Here is a 21339-nt window from a genome sequence, read left to right as displayed (position 1 = left end):
TATCAATCAGCAAGATTTGTGGCTCCCAGGTGTCTTTTATACAGGTAACGAGCTGAGATTAGGAGCACTCAAGTGCTCAAGTGCTCAAGTGCTCCTAATCTCAGCTCGTTACCTGTATAAAAGACACCTGTCCACAGAAGCAATCAATCAATCAGATTCCAAACTCTCCACCATGGCCAAGACCAAAGAGCTGTCCAAGGATGTCAAGAACAAGATTGTAGACCTACACAAGGCTGGAATGGGCTACAAGACCATCGCCAAGCAGCTTGGTGAGAAGGTGACAACAGTTGGTGCGATTATTCGCAAATGGAAGAAACACAAAATAACTGTCAGTCTCCCTCGGTCTGGAGCTCCATGCAAGATCTCACCTCGTGGAGTTTCAATGATCATGAGCACGGTGAGGAATCAGCCCAGAACTACACAGGAGGATCTTGTTAATGGGCCATGTACCGTCAAATCTTGGGTGAGAACCTCCTTCCCTCAGACAGGGCATTGAAAATGGGTCGTGGATGGGTATTCCAGCATGAAAATGACCCAGAACACACAGCCAAGGCAACAAAGGAGTGGCTCAAGAAGAAGCACATTAAGGTCCTGGAGTGGCCTAGCCAGTCTCCAGACCTTAATCCCATAGAAAATCTGTGGAGGGAACTGAAGGTTTGAGTTGCCAAACGTCAGCCTCGAAACCTTAATGACTTGGAGAGGATCTGCAAAGAGGAGTGGGACAAAATCCCTCCTGAGATGTGTGCAAACCTGGTGGCCAACTACAAGAAACGTCTGACCTCTGTGATTGCCAACAAGGGTTTTGCCACCAAGTACTAAGTCGAAGGGGTCAAATACTTATTTCCCTCATTAACATCCAAATCAATGTATAACTTTTTTGAAATGCGTTTTTCTGGATTTGTTTGTTGTTATTCTGTCTCTCACTGTTAAAATACACCTACCATTAAAATTATAGACTGATCATTTCTTTGTCAGTGGGCAAACATACAAAATCAGTCGGGGATCAAATACTTTTTTCCCTCACTGTAAACATGGGTGCCCCCTACCCTGACATGTAGTAGAGAGAAGAGGCCTGTGATACAACAGTAAATGTACACTCACCTAAAGGATTATTAGGAACACCTGTTCAATTTCTCATTAATGCAATTATCTAACCAACCAATCACATGGCAGTTGCTTCAATGCATTTAGGGGTGTGGTCCTGGTCAAGACAATCTCCTGAACTCCAAACTGAATGCCTGAATGGGAAAGAAAGGTGATTTAAGCAATTTTGAGCGTGGCATGGTTGTTGGTGCCAGACGGGCCGGTCTGAGTATTTCACAATCTGCTCAGTTACTGGGATTTTCACGCACAACCATTTCTAGGGTTTACAAAGAATGGTGTGAAAAGGGAAAAACATCCAGTATGCGGCAGTCCTGTGGGCGAAAATGCCTTGTTGATGCTAGAGGTCAGAGGAGAATGGGCTGACTGATTCAAGCTGATAGAAGAGCAACTTTGACTGAAATAACCACTCGTTACAACCGAGGTATGCAGCAAAGCATTTGTGAAGCCACAACACATACAACCTTGAGGCGGATGGGCTACAACAGCAGAGGACGCCACCGGGTAGCACTCATCTCCACTACAAATAGGAAAAAGAGGCTACAATTTGCACAAGCTCACCAAAATTGGACAGTTGAAGACTGGAAAAATGTTGCCTGGTCTGATGAGTCTCGATTTCTGTTGAGACATTCAGATGGTAGAGTCAGAATTTGGCGTAAACAGAATGAGAACATGGATCCATCATGCCTTGTTACCACTGTGCAGGCTGGTGGTGGTGGTGTAATGGTGTGGGGGATGTTTTCTTGGCACACTTTAGGCCCCTTAGTGCCAATTGGGCATCGTTTAAATGCCACGGCCTACCTGAGCATTGTTTCTGACCATGTCCATCCCTTTATGACCACCATGTACCCATCCTCTGATGGCTACTTCCAGCAGGATAATGCACCATGTCACAAAGGTCGAATCATTTCAAATTGGTTTTTTGAACATGACAATGAGTTCACTGTACTAAACTGGCCCCCACAGTCACCAGATCTCAACCCAATAGAGCATCTTTGGGATGTGGTGGAACGGGAGCTTCGTGCCCTGGATGTGCATCCCACAAATCTCCATCAACTCCAAGATGCTATCCTATCAATATGGGCCAACATTTCTAAAGAATGCTTTCAGCACCTTGTTGAATCAATGCCACATAGTATTAAGGCAGTTCTGAAGGTGAAAGGGGGTCAAACACAGTATTAGTATGGTGTTCCTAATAATCCTTTAGGTGAGTGTATGTTGATGCAGTTGAACAAGTCCAGTATCCAAAATGTATGGTGTTGAAGAGGAAAATCACATTCTGGGCATACTGATAAGCATGTGCACACCTCCAGCCTCATTATTCCTCAATTAGTGGAACATTATAAATCCAATCACCGACTGTCGTAGTGGGAGCACATAATTGTGCAACACATCCACACCCTGGGCCTATCCTTCACACTACTATATATAGCACCGATTCTTGGCTCATGCTAGTCGGTTTTAGGATGGCTCTGAGGCCAGCTCAGGCAGTACAAATGCAAAACCAGATAGCCCAGAGCCATCCTGAAGTCCAACCATCTCCAGAGCTGGCTTAGAGCCTTGCTGATTTGCAGTGTAAACACAAACTGATATTAGGGCAGCTCAAGCAGGAGAAGGGTGTCAAAACACACAGTCCTTGGGCCATGGTCACATGCCCACGAGAGAAACAGGAACTGACAACAATAGCAGACCGGTGTGTCCCTGGCTGTAAACTACCTAAAGAAGTCAGTCATTTTTACCTAAGTGCCCCTGCATTTAAAATGGTTGCGGTTGATGTTACATCTCATAATTAGAAGTCTCGGACATGAGTTTGAATGATCAGACTATCAGATAAAGCACACATTTATTAGGTAAAACAAGTCTGTCCGCCAGTAATATAATATTTGTTAGTGTGATCAGCTATTAAAATAAGTTTACTACTATGGCTCTAAGAAATACAAAACTACAGTGCGCCCACTGAGCAAGGAGATGAGAAAACATAGACATATAGACTTAAATAGGTGGCAATACCTTTCAGACATCTGATAATACTGAAATCCAATTCATTCAAAATAAAGTACATCCTAGTACACATGACAGATAATTGTACAGACTGTTCTAGCCATGCCATTCATCTCTGTGCTCCAATGTACCAATGTTCCAATGTTATATTAGTGAATTGAAAAACTAACTCACAGACTGAATGTAGTAACACATCATGTCTCCTTTGAAAAGCTTACAGCAACACTATGGAATAAGGTCAGAAAACATGTTCCCTACATATGGATTCTCTATAAAGTGGACTAGATTAACATCTCATTCAAAAGATGAGGATCATATGCATGTGTTAATTTTCCCAGGTATGTATCTATACTTCATGCATTGATTTGTGGCTGGTGATTGTACACATATAGTGTGTTTTCTGGCTGTCGAGTCAAGGCTGACTCAGCCTAGATCCAGCAAGTATATAGATCATGTGGAAGCCAGGATGGTCATCTCACTGATGGGTGAGAAAAATACTGCTGAATTAGATCAAATTATCCCACATACATCTTAACGCTTCAGCTGATGCTGTTCTGGAAGAGGCAGATTTCAACCAAAGCAATATGACACACCATTAAAATGCTGCTTAACTCTTAAGAGAAATAGTATCCATATGTATTGTATTTTATAAATTGAATACTGTACATATTCAGTATTTTAAGAAAATGCTTATGCTGTTTGGTATAATGAAACCAAGCCAGGTCGAAATGTATTTGTAAATCTGTTGAGAGGTGAATGACTTACAATGGCTGGTATTCCAGTGAACTTTAAACAGCTCTCCTGGGCTCACTTTATACCTCTTGATCCAGACGAATCTGCTACACTGCTACCATGGATCATTTTATAAATTGCACTCCTAATAGCTCCTCCTGTTGTTTTGATTTGTAATTGATGAAACCATTTTTTATTATGAGTTATTTTTGGATGTATAGTTTGATTAACTTGACAGATAAATTAAATAGCAATGAAGAGGTAAACATGACAGTTGAAACACAACCACGCTAGTAGACAAAAATAAAATCTCTGCCACATCACTGCAATATTTAAATACATTGTATTTCTAACTCACCGTTATTCACAAATGACCTCATTGGTAATGCACACACTGCAATAACACTACACAGCTCGGCCTTGTAGTGTATCCCTGTGTTAGTACATCAGTCACTCGGTGAAGTGCATTAGCGGGATAGTCTGTTATTATGTGAATGGCTGGAAGACATCCGCAGACAGTGTTTCCCAACTTCCCAACTGTGTGTATTAGGATGAGACTTGAGCTGTTTGATTTTCTCCTGCTTTCTAGCTTTCCTGGTATATGCCAGCTACATTTAATTATAGACTTAAATGTCCAGACATATCACAAGTTTGTGCTTTTGGAAACCTAATTTTTCAAATTGTTTAATGCTATCCAGGCCTGGTCAGTGAAAACCAAATTTGAGACCATTTTCTACCAAGCCCTGTAATGTAAATCTGCAATGCAAAACTCAATGTTGCCTTCATCTTATTATCTCATAAATGCTCTTTGTTCATACTGCATTAATCTTTGCTCACATAAAATGGCATAAAGAACCCTGTATATATGTAATTAATTGTAATTGATGATTGAGTTAATTTTCTTATGCAGGGTTACTACTGTATATTACCCACTTACGTTATCACACAAAGATTACAAATGGATGTTTACTACTTCTATGGTTAGTTCATTGTGTGGTTGCATCATCATGTGGGGAGGTCATTGTGTGGTTAGGTCATATGGGGATACATTTAATAAAATATATATAAATGCAAATTCATGGATTAAGTGAAAGACAGCATGTAGGTGTGGGTAGATGGTAGTGATCCTAACATTGCTGCGCCAGTAGGTAGGAATGGAACTAGTTTTACTAAATAATTTGTTGTCATATATTTCATTTTATAGACCACAGCCCTTTTCAACATTTAAATTCAGAAGCAATGAGTAATACAAAAATAAAGATAATGTCATCCAGATTGAACTTATCAGGAAGAATGAAACGTTAGGCCTGAGAGACAACCAGGACTGTTTATACTCAAGGTAACCTATTAGCCCAGTTCCCTGGGCTGTCCATTCACAAGAGTGATCCCTTCTTTGAGAATCGTGACAGCTATTCTGCCCTCTTGGCTTCATTGAGAAAATCCCTTCATTTGACCTTGACCCGACTCACAGTTACAGGAAGCAAGCAACACACTGGAGAGCCTAAGCTGCTGTACATGGAAACTGTTGTTCAAACGTGGCTATATCGTGCTGATAAAAGACATGTTTTCTCATGTGTTTTCAATGTTCAGTGCAATGAAAACCCTTAAACGCATTCAGATAAGCCCTTCAAAACACAGTGCTTTCTAATCCATCCACAGCTGATGCTAAACAGAACTGTAGTGATGGGAGCTCTTCATGTCTCCTGTGGGGATAATGTGAAGTCCCATAAGTAAGAACTGCTTTGTATTCCGCACCCTACACGTTATAAACCACGTGGTTTTTACACACTTGTTTGTGAGCTGCAGAGTGTGCAGGGGAATCTATGAGAATCTAAAAAATGAGATGGATCAGAAAAACTACACAATAAAATCTCCTACAAGAACCCTTTCTTATGTTTTTTTTTTTATGACTAAGTGAGAAGATATACATTGAGATGTTTTAAGACTTCATTCCTGCTGTGTGAGGATTTAGAAGATGTGGGTTCTGACTCCTTTAGGGGTCAGTCAATCAGACAGTGGGTGGATACATACCTGAAACCCTTTATAAACCATCTACATATGCCATTAAATCAGCTGATTGGTTTACCAACTTTGACTTTGTAACTTTCAAAGTTCTCCCTCCAAACCCATTGAAGTGTCTCCTCGTCATCATCTGGTCTGAATTGGTGGGCGATTCTTTTTCCTTTTTCAGTTTCCCACTATTGAACCTTCTTTCCACCCACAGTCCCCTAGCACTCAGGCCACTCTGTTCCTGTACATCTCTTAGATAACAAGTGACTGTGAAGTGCAATGAAAAGGAAGATGACATACTTGCACTGTAATTCCTTTTAAAGCATTGTTTTAGGGTCAGGAGACCCTAAATGCTTACAAGCATGTGTTTTCCATGGGTGATCTGTTATGAAAAAGCAAACTCAAAACAAATCAACAAGCAAAATAACATGTACTTTAAATAAGTCCCAAATAATAATCTCAATATTAGGCTTTAACAGCAAGAGACTCTGTATACAACTTTCAATAATTGTTTCCTACCTGTATTGCCTTTAAAGCCTTGTGCTTTTATTTTGTGTATTATGTTCAATAAACAATGTCCATCCTCTAGTCAAATGTATCTTCACATCGTGACACAATATGAATGGCAAGTTCTGTCATTTTCTTGCATTCATCCTAAAATCTACCATGAATGAATCCAGAAGCAAAACAAATCACCTTTATAAATTAAATTATTTCTGTCCTTCCAGACTTCTAACAACTGTAGGACGATTCATGCATGCACCCTCTTTCTAGTTCCATTGTAATGAAGGCACATAGAAACACACAGGCATGTTCACTCTTGCCATATTACCAGTGAGATCAGTTGCTAGGCAGCAAGGGGTGTTGAGCAGCTGTACTTGGCAGTAGTGTGAAAAAGAGCAGGCTGCACCGAGGGAAATGAGAAGCAATACAGATGGATTGTGCAGCTTCAAAACCAAGGCATGAAAGCACCCAGGCATCCAGAAATGTTAGAGATTGGATCGTAACAGACCTTGGCTGTGACATGAGAAATACAAGAACAGGGAATATAGAACTATAAAATGTTTAACTCTTGATATTTTAAGCTTTTTGCTGTTTGCGTGAGAGAACTTAATCAAATCCTTGTTTCTTGAATGTAAAAAAATATATATATATATAAAAAGCGTTTATATTAAAGATGATTTACCGAGACTTTAATTAATACAATTTGCATAGAAATATTATTTGCAGGAGCATTCTTAGAGTATATGTGCTGACTGATAAACATCACTGTGGGCCAGGGTTCTCAAACTCAGTTCCCGGAGAGCTGTGTGTATTCTGTCTTTTGTTCTGACAGAGTCCTCAATTACTTAATTGGTCTAATTGTTTAATTAACTAGATACATTTAAACACCTTTCTGGGCCCCAGGATATTTTATAAGCAACTGTACCTTGAATCAAATGCACTTTTAGGCCATCAACTGTAAAATACCTCTCAATATATTTTTTAAATATGTCAAATTGAATAATTAATTAGACAAATATGACTCACATGAATGGAAAGCCAAGCATACACATGGCCCTCCAGAAACTGAGTTGGAAACCCCTGCTGTGGACTGTTCTAGTGAAAAATATTTTCAGCAATAAGTATGAACAGAAGTGATTATCTTTTAACTAGCAAATTTACATTGAAGCCTGTTATTATATTTTTTCCTGTAATTTATTTATATAAACACTGAATTATTATGTATGATCTTTCCTTTACTCCCATGCATTATGGTGATTGTATGAGACTGAGGGTGTGCATGAAGCTTGTAGCATTATGTCAGACACCTATTTATACATTGTTAAGAACAGCACATGCTGACAGCTTATTGCCTAACTGCAAATTCTGAACACCAGTGTTGACTCTGATTGAAAACAAACTGCTGTACCAATGAGTATAGTGCTGTATACATAGATGACCAGTGACGAGACTGGACTGAAAACTCACCAGTTTAGCCTAACACTAAAAATGCCCACAAGATATTCAGGGGACAGTGTTCATAAAAATGTATTAGAAACAGTCTGGGTCACAATCATCATATTTCTCCTAATTTGTCCTAATATCACCTTGCTATGTAGAACGTTTATTCTACTGCTTTTAAGAAAATATAATTCTCTATTTCAATATTTCAAATAACTCAAAATCTTCTGTAATGCAGAGAGTTTGAGTTACATGATGCTCCGATTATGTGCAGCTGTGAGTCCTAATAAATGGGTGTATTTTGTTGATAAGGTTATGAGGTTATGTACATACACATGCATTCATTTGAATATATGTACATATTTCACACCAGAGCTTCACCAAAATAATACAGCCCAGCTGCACCCGCTTTGAGGATAATGGTGAAGTCTTGAAACCTCCCTCCTTGACATAGTCTAATGGTCTTTCTCTGCCAGCTCCCAAAACTAATTTGTGAGCTCTTATCTAGCACTTCCTTCTCAAACCTGCGCAGGGGATGTCAATCCAGTCCATTAGGAACAGAGTGCAGGAGTGCCGTGTGTCTGTCAGGCACAATTAAATTGGGTAGACAGTGACTGTCAGCCCGAGGCCCTGGCCGGCGCTGGGCACTGCGCTTACCAGGAGGTTCAAATACGCTGCGTCATAAAAAGAACAATGTCAGCAACAGTTACCAAGAGCTCTTCCCGGTCTTGTCAAATCATTCTTTTTTCTTTGTTTCACTGTAGCCTTTACTGTACACAAAATATAATGCGTTCCACCCACAGATTTTATTCCTTGCTTAGGCATGAAACAACTGAGCTTCTTTGCAATTTAACATGTTAACCAAGTTAGTAAGAAGTGGCATTTCATCATTTTTATATCCAGTAACAGTGTAAAATAATAGTTTACATCTTGCCTTTCTTTTTTTAGTTTTGTTTAGTTAGATCAGGGGTTCCCATCCTTGGTCCCAGAGGACACCCTACCCTGTTGGTTATTGTTCCAACCGAGGTCCCAATTACTTAATTCAACCTTAATTGAAGTAACAATCTGACTTTTTAAATTGTGTAGTAAATTAGTTGGTTCTTTAATAAGTTATTTATACAATTATATACTTAACTTAAAATCCCTACTATTTCAAATAATTAAAAGGCTCTGATTTAGGAAATTATGAATTAATTAAGGGTTCAATTAAATAATTGAGAGCTCGGTTGGAACAAAAACCAGCAGGGTAGGGGGTCATCAAGGACCAGGGTTGGGAACCACTGAGTTAGATTGTCCATATTCGGTATTGGGAGGGCTTTATCGGGAGAGGTTTATTAATATCATGATAGAGATAATAGAAATTTAGCATTTATATCACATTCATTTTCACTGTTAAGCAATGAACTGAACAGGATCACAACTATAAACTGAGTGCTCAGTGACTCCGCGGAGTAGACATGTCTGCGTGTGCAGTACCATTCAGAAAACAAGCACATCTGATCTAACACGGCAACATGCGAGAAAGTGTCAGGCAAATGATGTGAGCTGAACACTGATGCCAGACGAAGAAGGCCAGCCTTTGTAGCAGTAAAGGAATAGCTTTTATCTAACTTTGCTCCCCATGTTATAACTGCCCCTTCTGAAGCTAAAGAAAACACACAAGACATACGCCTTGTGTTAAGGATTCTTGTCTGCTGAGAAGGTTGGTCAGCCCAGTCACAGTCCATTTAACTCCAGCCATGGCAACCTTTATATTTGTGAAGAAAAATAATCGAATCACCATTATAATATTCTCCACAATGATGATAGTTATTGTACACAGTTTGCATTTCTCTCTCTCCAAGTAATTATAATGTTTTTGGGGATTCAAACTATTAAAGGATACACAATGCAGTTCTGTTTGTGCCTTTTCATCTCTAGGTCACAATTTCATTTCGATAATGTCTGCTTCCACTCAGCCTCTTCCTGATCTTCACATCTCACTCCCCCACTAGCTACTGGGAGCCATCCAGAAACACCACTGATCGAGGACATCTAATACAGCTGTTTGCGTTTGCATATGGGAGCTGGTGACACATTCTGAAAAGAAGAAGACGGTTTCATCGGTCTCTGCTGAAGTTGTCAAGCAGCACAAAGATTTCTTGAAGAAATTAATCTGGGGCTATGATGTAAACATACTTCCTTTGTATGCCCATACCATTCACAATCATAAGCACTGGTACTTGTATGATTAAGAACACACCGTTCCACTGTTGCTTTAATTGATTCACTTGACTTTATATTTAGGGCTGCTCTATTTACGTTTAGCAGTGGGAGAGATGTTGGAAAGATGATGGTTTTGCATCTAGACAGAATTAGAAGGCATGTTCGTTTACATTTGTTACATCAGCATTACTTTGAAGTCTTATTAAATGATTATGTAAACTGTAGAGAGTCTTTCTTGTGCTCTTATCCCATTTAAGGCATTTCAATATTAAGCGGTCTAGAATACTGATGTATAAAATGGTATTTATTGCATAATGTGAATGAAAGCAGCAGTTCACACAGCAGAATAATCAGCTCTTCCGATATCCAAGTGAGAGCGATCCAGGAAGGCCATAACAGCAAGTATTATCATAATATGAGACAATTAAAACATATGTGGGAATGAATGAGAGCCTTCCAAACCAAATAAATGCCTATCCATATTTCACAAATTTGTGTTAGCTGCAATTGTAACTAGCGTCTTTGATACACCAGCAGTTCAATAAGCCCCATATCACAGCCGCAGTTTTATATCACTGTGAAGATGCCCTATGGTCAGCTGCTAACATTTGCGAAACAGCTTTGTTCTCTTAGCTTCTCCAACATGCTTTTGATATCGGAAAATCCCTGGAGAGAAATGCATTGCCATCCATTTAAAGGAACAACACAGATAACTAACTCCTAGTCTGATCCTTAATAACAATCACCTACTGCCAGTTCTGCCTGAACAGAAAGCGTATTCACAAAACAAAACTGTCATGACAAATAACATATATCAACAACAAAATAGTGCACAAAAGCAAAACTGACATGAGATACAATTTAAACAAAAGAGCAAAGCATTTGCAAAGATAGCAAAGATAACACCAAAGATGAGGAGAAGAGGGAATGGAGGGTCAGGTGTAATAGGAGCTGATATTTATAACTGATTCTCTAAATACAGTATTTCAGTATTTAAGACATTTTTATTATTTTTAACATTCTTTATTTTAGTACTGATGATGTTTTTTTTTCTTACCAGATTTGTCACTATTTGTCTACCCGAGTCCTGTGACAGAAGGTAAAACACCCAGCACTTATTGACAATTTCCAACCTAGCCTGCACATTTGGCAACCAGTATCCTTGAAATGACAGCCAGGCTGAGGTTAGATATAAATCATTGAAGCAAATCTGACAGGGAGAACTATTGCTCCTAGCTCGTATTAGTCTGCCCCTAGTGCATTTTGTCTTGAAGATCAAATTGACTGTCCTCTGAGTTAATGTGCCAGATACTGTAAAAGGGAAGCCTCTCCATTCCTGTTGTCTGGACAAGCATGGCTGGGTTTGCACAACGGAAAAGGTTTAAAACAAACAAAGGCTTTAAGCTACTACTGTAAGTGTGGGATTTTGTCAGGGCATGTTCTCTAAAAATAACTGCATTGAAAAGCTTTTCTTGAAGGGTTTACCTGGACCACATGGTATTTGTGAACAGATCTGGGAATTGGTAGTCTTAAACACACAACTATTCAGCATAGTCTGATCTGAAACTTGAATATCATCTTTCCTTATTGTAATTGAAGTCAATACTCTGTGTCGTTAAGTCTTATAACACATAAGGTGAAAAACATAAGGAATTGCATTATTATATGGGAGTGCCACTAAGAGAAAAGATTTGTAACAAAACTTTCTTAATCTGCAATGATCATTATAATGCATGTGAGAGAAGCCCAGTCTTGGACCCTAAACAGTACAAACATACTACTAGCAATCTGTTGTAGCACATATGGTTCACACTCTACTGATCATTTGGATTTTGTAAATGCATACTCTGAAAGGATGATAATTTAAATAAACTTTAAATAAATATTTGTGTTGTTTTTCAATCCAGTGTTTGTTGCCTAAGGGGTAAGGGAGATAGAATTTAAAAATACTACACGTCAATATCCTGCAATCATGAATGCGCCTGACCTTTCATTTTTAAAGTGTATTTTATCTGTCTGAGTAATTTTATACCCAGGAGCAAAAAAGAGTCTGGCCAGGAAGATCCACAGTTATGAGTCTGTATTCTTCAGTGGATGCAGCTGCCTGCTGTCATGCTAGATTAGTGGCTGCATCACATTTTCCAGAAGCAGATATATTAGCATTCAAGAGAGGGACTAACCCTAACCCATTTTCAGTTCTCCACTTTTAAATATCAATTCCATCTCCAGATCGATCCATTGCTCTCCAACCCTTTTGGGCAAAAATATAGACAAACCTTGTCTCTACACTTTGGTTTTCAAAACAATTATTTGTTTTTGTTTTTATATAATTTAGATTTAATCAAGTCTTCACCCTTTATCTGTCATCAGAGAGGCATTTAGGTGCCCCTTATAGAAAGCTTAAAAGTTGAAGGGATTAGAAAAGATAAACATGTTTTAATAAATAGGTATTATTGCACACATGAAAAACTACTCTGGCCCCCTTAAGGCAGCCTGTACTTAGTCTATGCATAGCTCAAGCACGAGGCTGAAATGCTGTGCATAGTTTATTTGTTTAAGAGAGTAATACCAACATGTGTGCAATAGAGACAAAGTGACCTGAAAGTGCATGCAATGCCCTGAAATCAATAACAGTAATAAAACAAATTGAGCTACCATTAATGTCAAGTGCAGACTTTACCAGCTCTCAGGTACTACACAAACGATACATCAGTTAACAAAGCCAATCATTCGTTCCTTATAGAAAACTGCTTATCTGCACTGTTCCTTCAAAGACTGTGATGTGCTACTATTCTAAATTTCTGCTGAGACCATTTAAAACATTCAGCAATATCAACGTTTGCATTCATTCTACAATCTATCTATCTATCTATGGCAATTGATTTAGAATAGTAATTAAGGTTGTTAGCAATGTTTAATGAAATAGGCATGTAGGTTGTTTTGTCACCTAGCTCACCTGTTGTCTCTCCAGGGGAGTGCTTTATCAGTCACGCTAGCCTGGCTATGCTGTCTAGCACCCTACCCTGGGAATAGGAGGGTTGGAATAATCACATTTCCTGACTTCGCCAACAACAAACCGAATGAGGAGTCTCGTTGCAGGGACACCTTTTTCTTATGCCAACTGAGCCATCTGTTGCAGGGTCCAAATTTAACTGCGCCAACTCCCATTGCTACCAGAGGGCATAGTAGGCCTACAATAAATGTCATCACTGACACCATGAGGAAGTGCATAGGCTTTCCTATGAGACAATCTTTATGATTTTCCCTGAATCTCCAGTCTTTCTTATTGTATGAGCTAAGTGCGCCGATTGAAGAGCTACCCTCCACACTGAGCTGTTGCACAGTAACCGCGCCTCTACAGACACTAATCGTCCTTCATCTTGAAAGCCTCCCCTCTTCAGACAGGTGGATGCCTGAGGCTATGGGGCCTCATGGGTTGTCAGGGAAGTTTCCCACTGTGGATCAGAGCCGGTTGGAGAGATGAATAGCAAAATACTATACTAAAATACTAAAAAAATGATTCCTGCAAAGTATTACTGCTAGCGACTTTCTTGTTTCTTGGTCGTTGAGCCTGGGTGTTAACAATTTGCATATCAATAATCTGGTTTAAAGCTGGTTGACCCCTTTTTGCACCACTGCCTCCAGTTTGCAACAATGACTAATAGCCAAGTGAAATAACTAGCACCAGTAAATGAAACACATTTAAATGAAATGTCACAAGTCTGTGCCACACTTAAATTAAAGTTAACCTAATGCATAGTATGGAATCATTGAGCATTGTTAATACATGGGTTACCTCTAGTTCGGCAATAATAATAAAATAAAAACCACAGACAAAGAACAACAATCATATTTATTGTAACAAGAGTTTAATTAATTTATAGGAAATATAGACAAACAATTATACATCTGGAACACTCTCCTCTCAATTTTTAAAAGCCTGCTAGACATTTACTTTTATCCCATATGAAAGGAAGGATGACATCTATGTCATTCAATCAATAGAAATTAACAAGAGATGCCTATCATTTCCAAGCCTTCCAACCTTAGGAAAAGGCTGTCTGCAGCCTTCAGAAGGATTTGCACAGCTTGGAGCCGGAAAACTAACCACTGGGTTGGCAAAGCTAATTAATCCCTGCTCGGCTTCACCTAGGAGGAGGTTTAACTCAGCACTTGGTACCCAGGGGTGTCCATATTAATAAATCTGATGCACTGCCACGAATACTTTAGTTATATTGGAAAGGAAGGGTTTAATGTATATTACCCTGTACCAAAGTACCAAAACAGGGTCTGAGTGATACTGAAAATGCCTTCACGCCATAACTGTGGCCAACTGAACAACATCACTTCCTCGGGAGAGTTTACAATATGACACCTGCAGCTAATTTAGCCAATGAAATCCCGCTACACAAACAAACAGAGATGATAACATATTGATTGAGGCCTGTGACAAAAATAAGTATTTTCAAATGTTTAATGTTTATCTTGATTTATTTTTTCACGCATGTTGTCCCAGTTTGATGTATATATAATGGATCACACTTAAGAAAGCTAGGCAATAACAATCATTATTATTATTTAAATTGTTTTAGGATAGTTGTTGGTTCTTCATTAAAGGCAGACGTTTACTGAACGAAAACGGGCGACAACTGCCTCTCATTATACACCTTTCTATCAATCATTCTCTCCGTAGCCTAAACCATGGTCTAGTATATTTTAGCAAATCACATTAGAAATTGTCCAATATAGAGTATGACCTAATTACAGAAAGTAAATATGATTCCCCATACATATTTAAAGTCTTGCTTTAGAATATGTTATGGGCAACGTTTGGCGGGATCGTGTACTCATCTCTGGGGGACTTCAGTTTGAGTTTGTCTGATGTATTTCTTTGTGAAAAGCAGCGCCACTGAACCCGCAGTAGAAACACGTGGTGTGAAGAGCCAATCACAGACTTCTTCCGGGTAGCGCACGGCATTCCCGTTGCCAAAGCTACACGCAACTGTTTCCCGGAGGTACGGCAGCATGCTTATCAACATCAACTGTTTTACCCTCTGTTAATGAAATATACCGATTTTATACTCGTATTCATTTCTTATAATGTTTGTTGTTACTTGTTAGGCTACACAACAACACAAATGCAACATTAAACAGTAGCCAGCTACAATGTTACGTTTACCTGAGGGCTAATTATTTAACTTCTATGCGTAGCACAACTGCATTTAAAATGAACGAATACATGAATGAATAATAATCATTTGATATTCGTTGGTTAAAAAATGCAATAAAAAAGAACAAGAAGAAGAGAGCAAAGGGCATACTTTTGCGCTTATTCATGATATACAAAATATGTTTTCATAATTTATAGCAGGTTGGCATGCGTTCCTTTAACTTGAGCTTGACTTTGATTTGTGCTTTATTAGATGAAAGCCTGTGACAATAATGAAACCAGCAGCTGTGTGAAATCTGCATAGCTTGTCAACATAAATAAGAGGAAATACTTCGATTGTGCGTTACAAACACTAAATAAATAAATTAATAAGATCTTGGATAGGCTCTTAATATGTGCCTATTGATAAGCATGGCTACAATACATTGAGGTTTGAGTTTGTTTGTTTGTTTTCTTCTCATGTGTCTTCAGTCTTTTTTACAGTGGTAGACATTGTGAAAACTCAGGCCATATTGAAAGATGCCTGACATCATGGGAGGGCAACCCAAGGAAGCAGCCAGCCCTGGAGGGGTACCACGCGTTTACCCACCAGTGGCTAAACCCAATCCTGCTGCAGACCCCAGGAAGATGAGACGGATCATTGCGGAGGATCCCGAATGGTCCCTAGCTGTCATTCCTCTTCTAAGAAACCTCTGCCTGCAACACATCATAAAGAACTTCCATGGTATGTTTATTTATTTTTCAGCTTTTCAGTCTTTACATAGTCTTGATCCTAATCAAGGGTAAATGATCCCTGTTGATGATGGGTAAATAAAATGTGTTTAAAGAATAAGTCTATATCAAAAATAATATGTTTCTAAATACCAGTTTTCATTATTTCAAGGAACCTTTCGTTTCACTTAATCAAGGCTATGAAAGCAATTGAGAGGAACTGTATAGTGTGTGTAGTGGGGGGTAGCAAAACTGCATCACGGGAGTTGTAATAATGTAGGCTGTTCTGCTTACTTACCAGACCAGTTGTTATGGTGACTGAAGTCTCCATAGCAGACTGGTACTGATGGCTTCCTTGGAGAGATTTGTATTCATATCAATTTTTTCAACTCGTATAAAAAATAAAGGAGTTTTAGTTTTTCTCTCCTCCGCACCTAATGGTTTATTTAATGTTGGTTTATTTTATGTTGGTTTGGTTTATTTTAGTTCATATCAACTGTTAAAGTTTTATTTATTTATTTTACTTTCCATTTTGTTGTAGTATGCTAATCACTCTGCAAAGCGCTCTGTGGCTACCCAGCGATGGGCGCTATACAGATAAAAATGGATGGATTGATTGATTGATTGATAAAATGAAAGTATTGGTCAAACTGGAAAAAAAACATTTCTCTCTCTGTCCCTCTCAAGTTCAAAATGCAAGCCAATCACACAAGGTTAATCAGGGAGAGCATTTCATACTGTTTGTGTCTCAATGTTTGAATTTCCTGGCCCATCTGCATTTTAACCACCAAAGCAATCCCAATATAATATGTGTACCTTTTTCATGAAAGTCCACTTCAAATGACACCTGGCCACTTACAAAGAGTATATGAGTGAAGAGGACTGATTAAATAGCCTGAACAACACATTATAGAAAGCTCTCCAAAAATGTCAATTACAGGTAGGGTTGAAATAATGTTAAAATATTGGTCAAGTGCCATTCAGTTTTTGTACTCTAAAAGTAACTGCTATGCCCTAGTTTAGTTTTTTGCAGTTTTCCTTAATTTTATAATACAACTATATATTTGTATTGGGGAATGAAGAATACAATGGTGATTTGTAGCCTTCTTGATAGACCTTTTAATATTTTTTTCAAGATACAATTCATGACACACATTACAATATGGAACTGGTTAGCCCCCGAAATAATTTGCATTTCAGTAAGAATTCCTCTCCATCTCGTCGGTTAAAGGATCATAAGCCTTTTCCACTGTGAAGCATGTTCTCGAGTGAGGCTTAATGAAAGGCATTAACGAGAGCAGCTGATTAAAGTGCAGAAACTACATTTTACATAAAAGATGGAGCATGCTGGGAATATTAATTCCCACCATGAAAACCCCCTTTTTTTCAATGCCAAAATAACACCAACATTTTGATTCTCATGCTTTGTATTGATACAGAACTTGATTATTTGACAGAAATTTAAGTATACTATCATTAATTTTCCTGTAAATGTATTTGTCTTAATTCTTGCATGTATTCAATATCAAAAATAATAACTTGCTCTTTTATATTTTTGTTCATAAATTGTAATCTGTGCAAAGCAGCAATATGGATACTTTGGATACTAAAATGCATCTAGAAAGCAAAGTTGTGGCTGATTACAGTTACATTTGAACACAGTTTGATTTCTATTACAGTGAATGTTATTTTCTTGTGGATAGAAGATCTAAAATAAATAATCTGTGTATTTTGGGAATTGTAACAGTTTTTTAAATATTTCCCTGTCTTTTGTTCATAGAGAACCCTATTCTAGATAAACTTCTTCCCAGTCATAAAGCACAAGTGCTGGAAAAACTGTCCACCAGCTTACCTCTTAAAGTGACAGCCAACCTGATTAGTGACGAAGGCTACTGGAGGAGGTGCTGCACACAGCGCTGGGGCATCAGCGATGTCTCCCAGTACGGGGACAGCTGGAAGAGGATGTTCTTTGAGCGTCACTTGAAGAACATCATTGAACTCTTCATCCCTGACGTAACTGACCCCCAGACAGTCCTGGAAATGGTCCCCCTCTGCAGGAACTATGTGAAGAAGCTTGACATATCCCAGCTGCTGCCACCAGTCAAAGAGCCCCAGAAGGGTGACGAGGACGATTGCTCCGACACAGCCAGTGATGCTGGTTTTGATGGGCCTTCCATGGACCACTTTGACTTTGGTATTCTTCTGGACAAGCTCAGCCATTTGGAGGAGTTGCACTTGGTGTATGGTGTCAAGGGATGTGGGATGAACTTTGAATGGAATCTGTTTGAATTTACCTACCGGGACTGTCAGTCCCTTGCTAAAGCTTTAAAATCTTGCAAGACCTTGAAGGTAGGTATGTCAGGGTGACACTTAGTCTCCCGAAGATTGGCAATTGAGTGACACAATAACCTGAAGAAAATTAGTCCGGTGGTATCTGTATAGCATATCTTTTATTTCTGTCTCATTGTTTTAAAGGTCTTCAAGATACATCAAAGCAAAGTTGATGACGAAAAGGCCCGTGTGCTTATCCACAGCTTGTTGGATCACCATGTCTTGAAGGAGCTTGACCTCTCTCACAACATTATTGGGGACAGAGCAGCAAGAGCCATAGGAAAACTCATCAACAGAAGCAATCTGGAAAAACTCAGTGTCTACGATAACAAAATCAGAGGTCCGGGGGCTCAGGCTATTGCCTATGCACTGTCCAGAAATATCACTCTGCGCTCCTTGAATCTCAGGCTGAACCGTATTGGAGACGAGGGGGGACAGGCCATCGCTCAGGCTCTTCTCAAGAATACTACTCTTGTTGACCTACATCTGGGTAGCAATGAGCTGACAGAGCCCACAGCCACAGCTCTCTCCCAGGTTCTTGTTCAAAACAAAACAATCAAGAGCATCAACCTTTCATGCAACAGGCTAGGATCCGTAAGTAGCTCTTTAAGTCTTCCAGGCAATTAATGCATTTCCATACCTTTGGTTAAAATAAGAACTGTAAAATAATAGAAACCTCATGACAAAAAATAATCTATAGAAAGGCCACAGAAAGACTCTAGATCTCAAATTATTCTTCTATCGAGTACTGTATTTTTCCACTTTTTTTTCTCGAAAAATATGCTGCCAATTATGTGGATTGATCAGGGGGTAAAGATCAGGTTAAAATATCATCCAGCATTTATTTTAATTTGGAGCTGTTTTGTGGTATAAAGTAATGGGCTCATGGCTTGTTTGGACAATGATTACTGGTGTCCATTTTGGAAAACCTTTAGAAATCATTCTCCAGTCAACAGTATATCAATTCCAGTTATAAATAGGTGCACAGAGTCAATTATGTATCCTAATTCACAATGCAAACATATTTATCAGATCAACAGCATAGGATGTGTCAATTACCTTATTTGCAATACCTTAAATGTATCAATTCTGGCACAGTGTCTGCCCTAAACATTGAGAACAATGAAGCCTGCATGCAGCTTCCCTTTGGGCTCCACCCAAGATGAGCAATTTGGCACAAGCAGGACCTGAATCAGAAATCAACTGAGCACATGATCTCTGTTTACACACCATAAAGCATGTAAGTTGTGTTCTAGCCTGAGAATTGGACAGTGCCTTTTACAAAAATAGTCAGCAAACAAAGAGAGATATATATGTATAGGCTATTTTCTATTTTCACAAGGAGAAAATATTATACACTTTAATTCTATGGAATTCGGTGCAACTTCAGTCTCTTAACTTTTATGGAGCATTTAAACTAACATTTCAACCAGAAAGACAGTGGCATGCCATGTATCGTATACATTCAGTTCAAAATAATGAGCAGTCTGCAGGAACAGAGGATTTGTTTTAAAAGCCGTAACCTTACATTGGACTGGTAATTGACCAAATGTGATGTGACAAACAGAAACACAGGACGTATGCCTTAAAAATAAATGTTGCTTCTACAGTTGCTGTTTTTTTAAGAAAAAACCCTCAGAGAATGGACCTTTGCAAAAGCTAACGAGGCAGTGGAGAAAAAAAATAATGAAAAAGGCAAAAGAACTTTCCAGCCAAGCAGTTTGCATATTTAATAATTTACAGTCCTAGAATAGAAATATTTTATAACAGAGCTTAGAGTAAGGGCTGTTATCCGATTATCCATTTGCTGCTGTTCTTTCTATCATATTACAAGCTGCATCATGGAATGGGAAGAGAAACACGCTTGTCTCCTTTAGACTGCAGAACAATATGACATGTTAGGTGTCATGCCAGGAAGCATTAAAAGATGAAAATGAAAATTCCACATCAGTTCACTTCTCTCATCAGAGGCATCATGCCACTGCTTTGTTCGGATCTCTGCCCCAAGACACCAAATAAAACATACCGCTCTATTGATTCTTGTTACGTCAGTCTATGTTATTTTATGCGTTTCATGCATTTAATTCTTATGCCATTTAAATATCCACAGGATTCTGAATTAGTGCCTTCTTTTAAATCATACAAGTTTAGAAGAAATCATTGTGTTTAAAATTAGATGAGTCATTATATACTGAGGTTGGGATTTACTGGTGGACCTATGGGTGTGCCACATATAAAGAGGAAAATCCACAGTTTAGGAAGGAGAGAATCAGTTTTCATAGACCTCCTCTAAGCAAATCCTGCCCAGGCTGTGTAGTGCTGGTAGGGCTGCAACCCCAAAGTGTCCAAGCCTCAAGGGAAAGCCCAGTCTTGCTGGTGTATTTAATAAGCATTCGTTTGTTTTTGTTTTTTTTCTCAGTCATAGTCTTGGTTTCTTTTCAAAGAATGTCTCTGTCTATCTAATCAGGTGTACTTGCAGCACACAGTATTGGTCACATGTATTGAGGCGTACAGCAGGAAAACAAACACATGCTTAATTATTTTTTTCTGACTCCTCTGTTTCAAAGGATGGGGGCAAACAGCTAGAAGAGGGCATGTCTCACAACGGCACCGTGGTTGAGTTTGATATACGCCTAACAGAAGTGGACCAAGAGGGCGAATACTGCATCAGCCAAGTGTTGAGAAGCAACCAGGATAAAGCAGGCCAGGCACTTCAGTAATCAAACACAGCAAAATACAAGTACAGTGTAAATTTAAATGTTCAGATTACAGATTTTCCATAGAATAGTTACTTTTTTTGCCATTGCATTTCATTGACAACAACAAAAATATCAACACATCCTGTAATTAAGGGCTTGATGTTGTAATGATTTACCCACAAGGCACTCTTAATGTTATCAATATTATATTTTGCAATATTTGAGTAGCTAGGAGGTTACCAGTTAGCTCAAAAGGGGATTTTTAAATACTCCTTACTTACAGTGAGGGAAAAAAAGTATTTGATCCCCTGCTGATTTTGTACGTTTGCCCACTGACAAAGAAATGATCAGTCTATAATTTTAATGGTAGGTGTATTTTAACAGTGAGAGACAACAAAAAAATCCAGAAAAACGCATTTCAAAAAATTTATAAAT

General features: G+C 38.7%; 1 protein-coding gene across 1 annotated transcript; it reads left to right on the top strand.

Annotated features, from left to right (window-relative positions):
* The first annotated feature begins 15007 nt into the window (after positions 1 to 15007).
* Positions 15008 to 21236, top strand: drc5 (dynein regulatory complex subunit 5). Its single transcript, XM_066706015.1, has 4 exons — positions 15008 to 15887; positions 17655 to 18223; positions 18350 to 18799; positions 20773 to 21236. Exons 1-4 carry the CDS (start codon positions 15683 to 15685, stop codon positions 20923 to 20925), a joined length of 1377 nt encoding a protein of 458 aa, XP_066562112.1. The 5' UTR covers positions 15008 to 15682; the 3' UTR covers positions 20926 to 21236.
* Positions 21237 to 21339: the final 103 nt, after the last annotated feature.

This window comes from Amia ocellicauda, chromosome 1 (genome assembly GCF_036373705.1).
Source record: "Amia ocellicauda isolate fAmiCal2 chromosome 1, fAmiCal2.hap1, whole genome shotgun sequence".
Classification (NCBI taxonomy): Eukaryota; Metazoa; Chordata; class Actinopteri; order Amiiformes; family Amiidae; genus Amia; species Amia ocellicauda.
The sequence above is the reverse complement of the archived record's forward strand: the minus strand, read 5'-3'. Positions and strand labels throughout refer to the sequence as shown.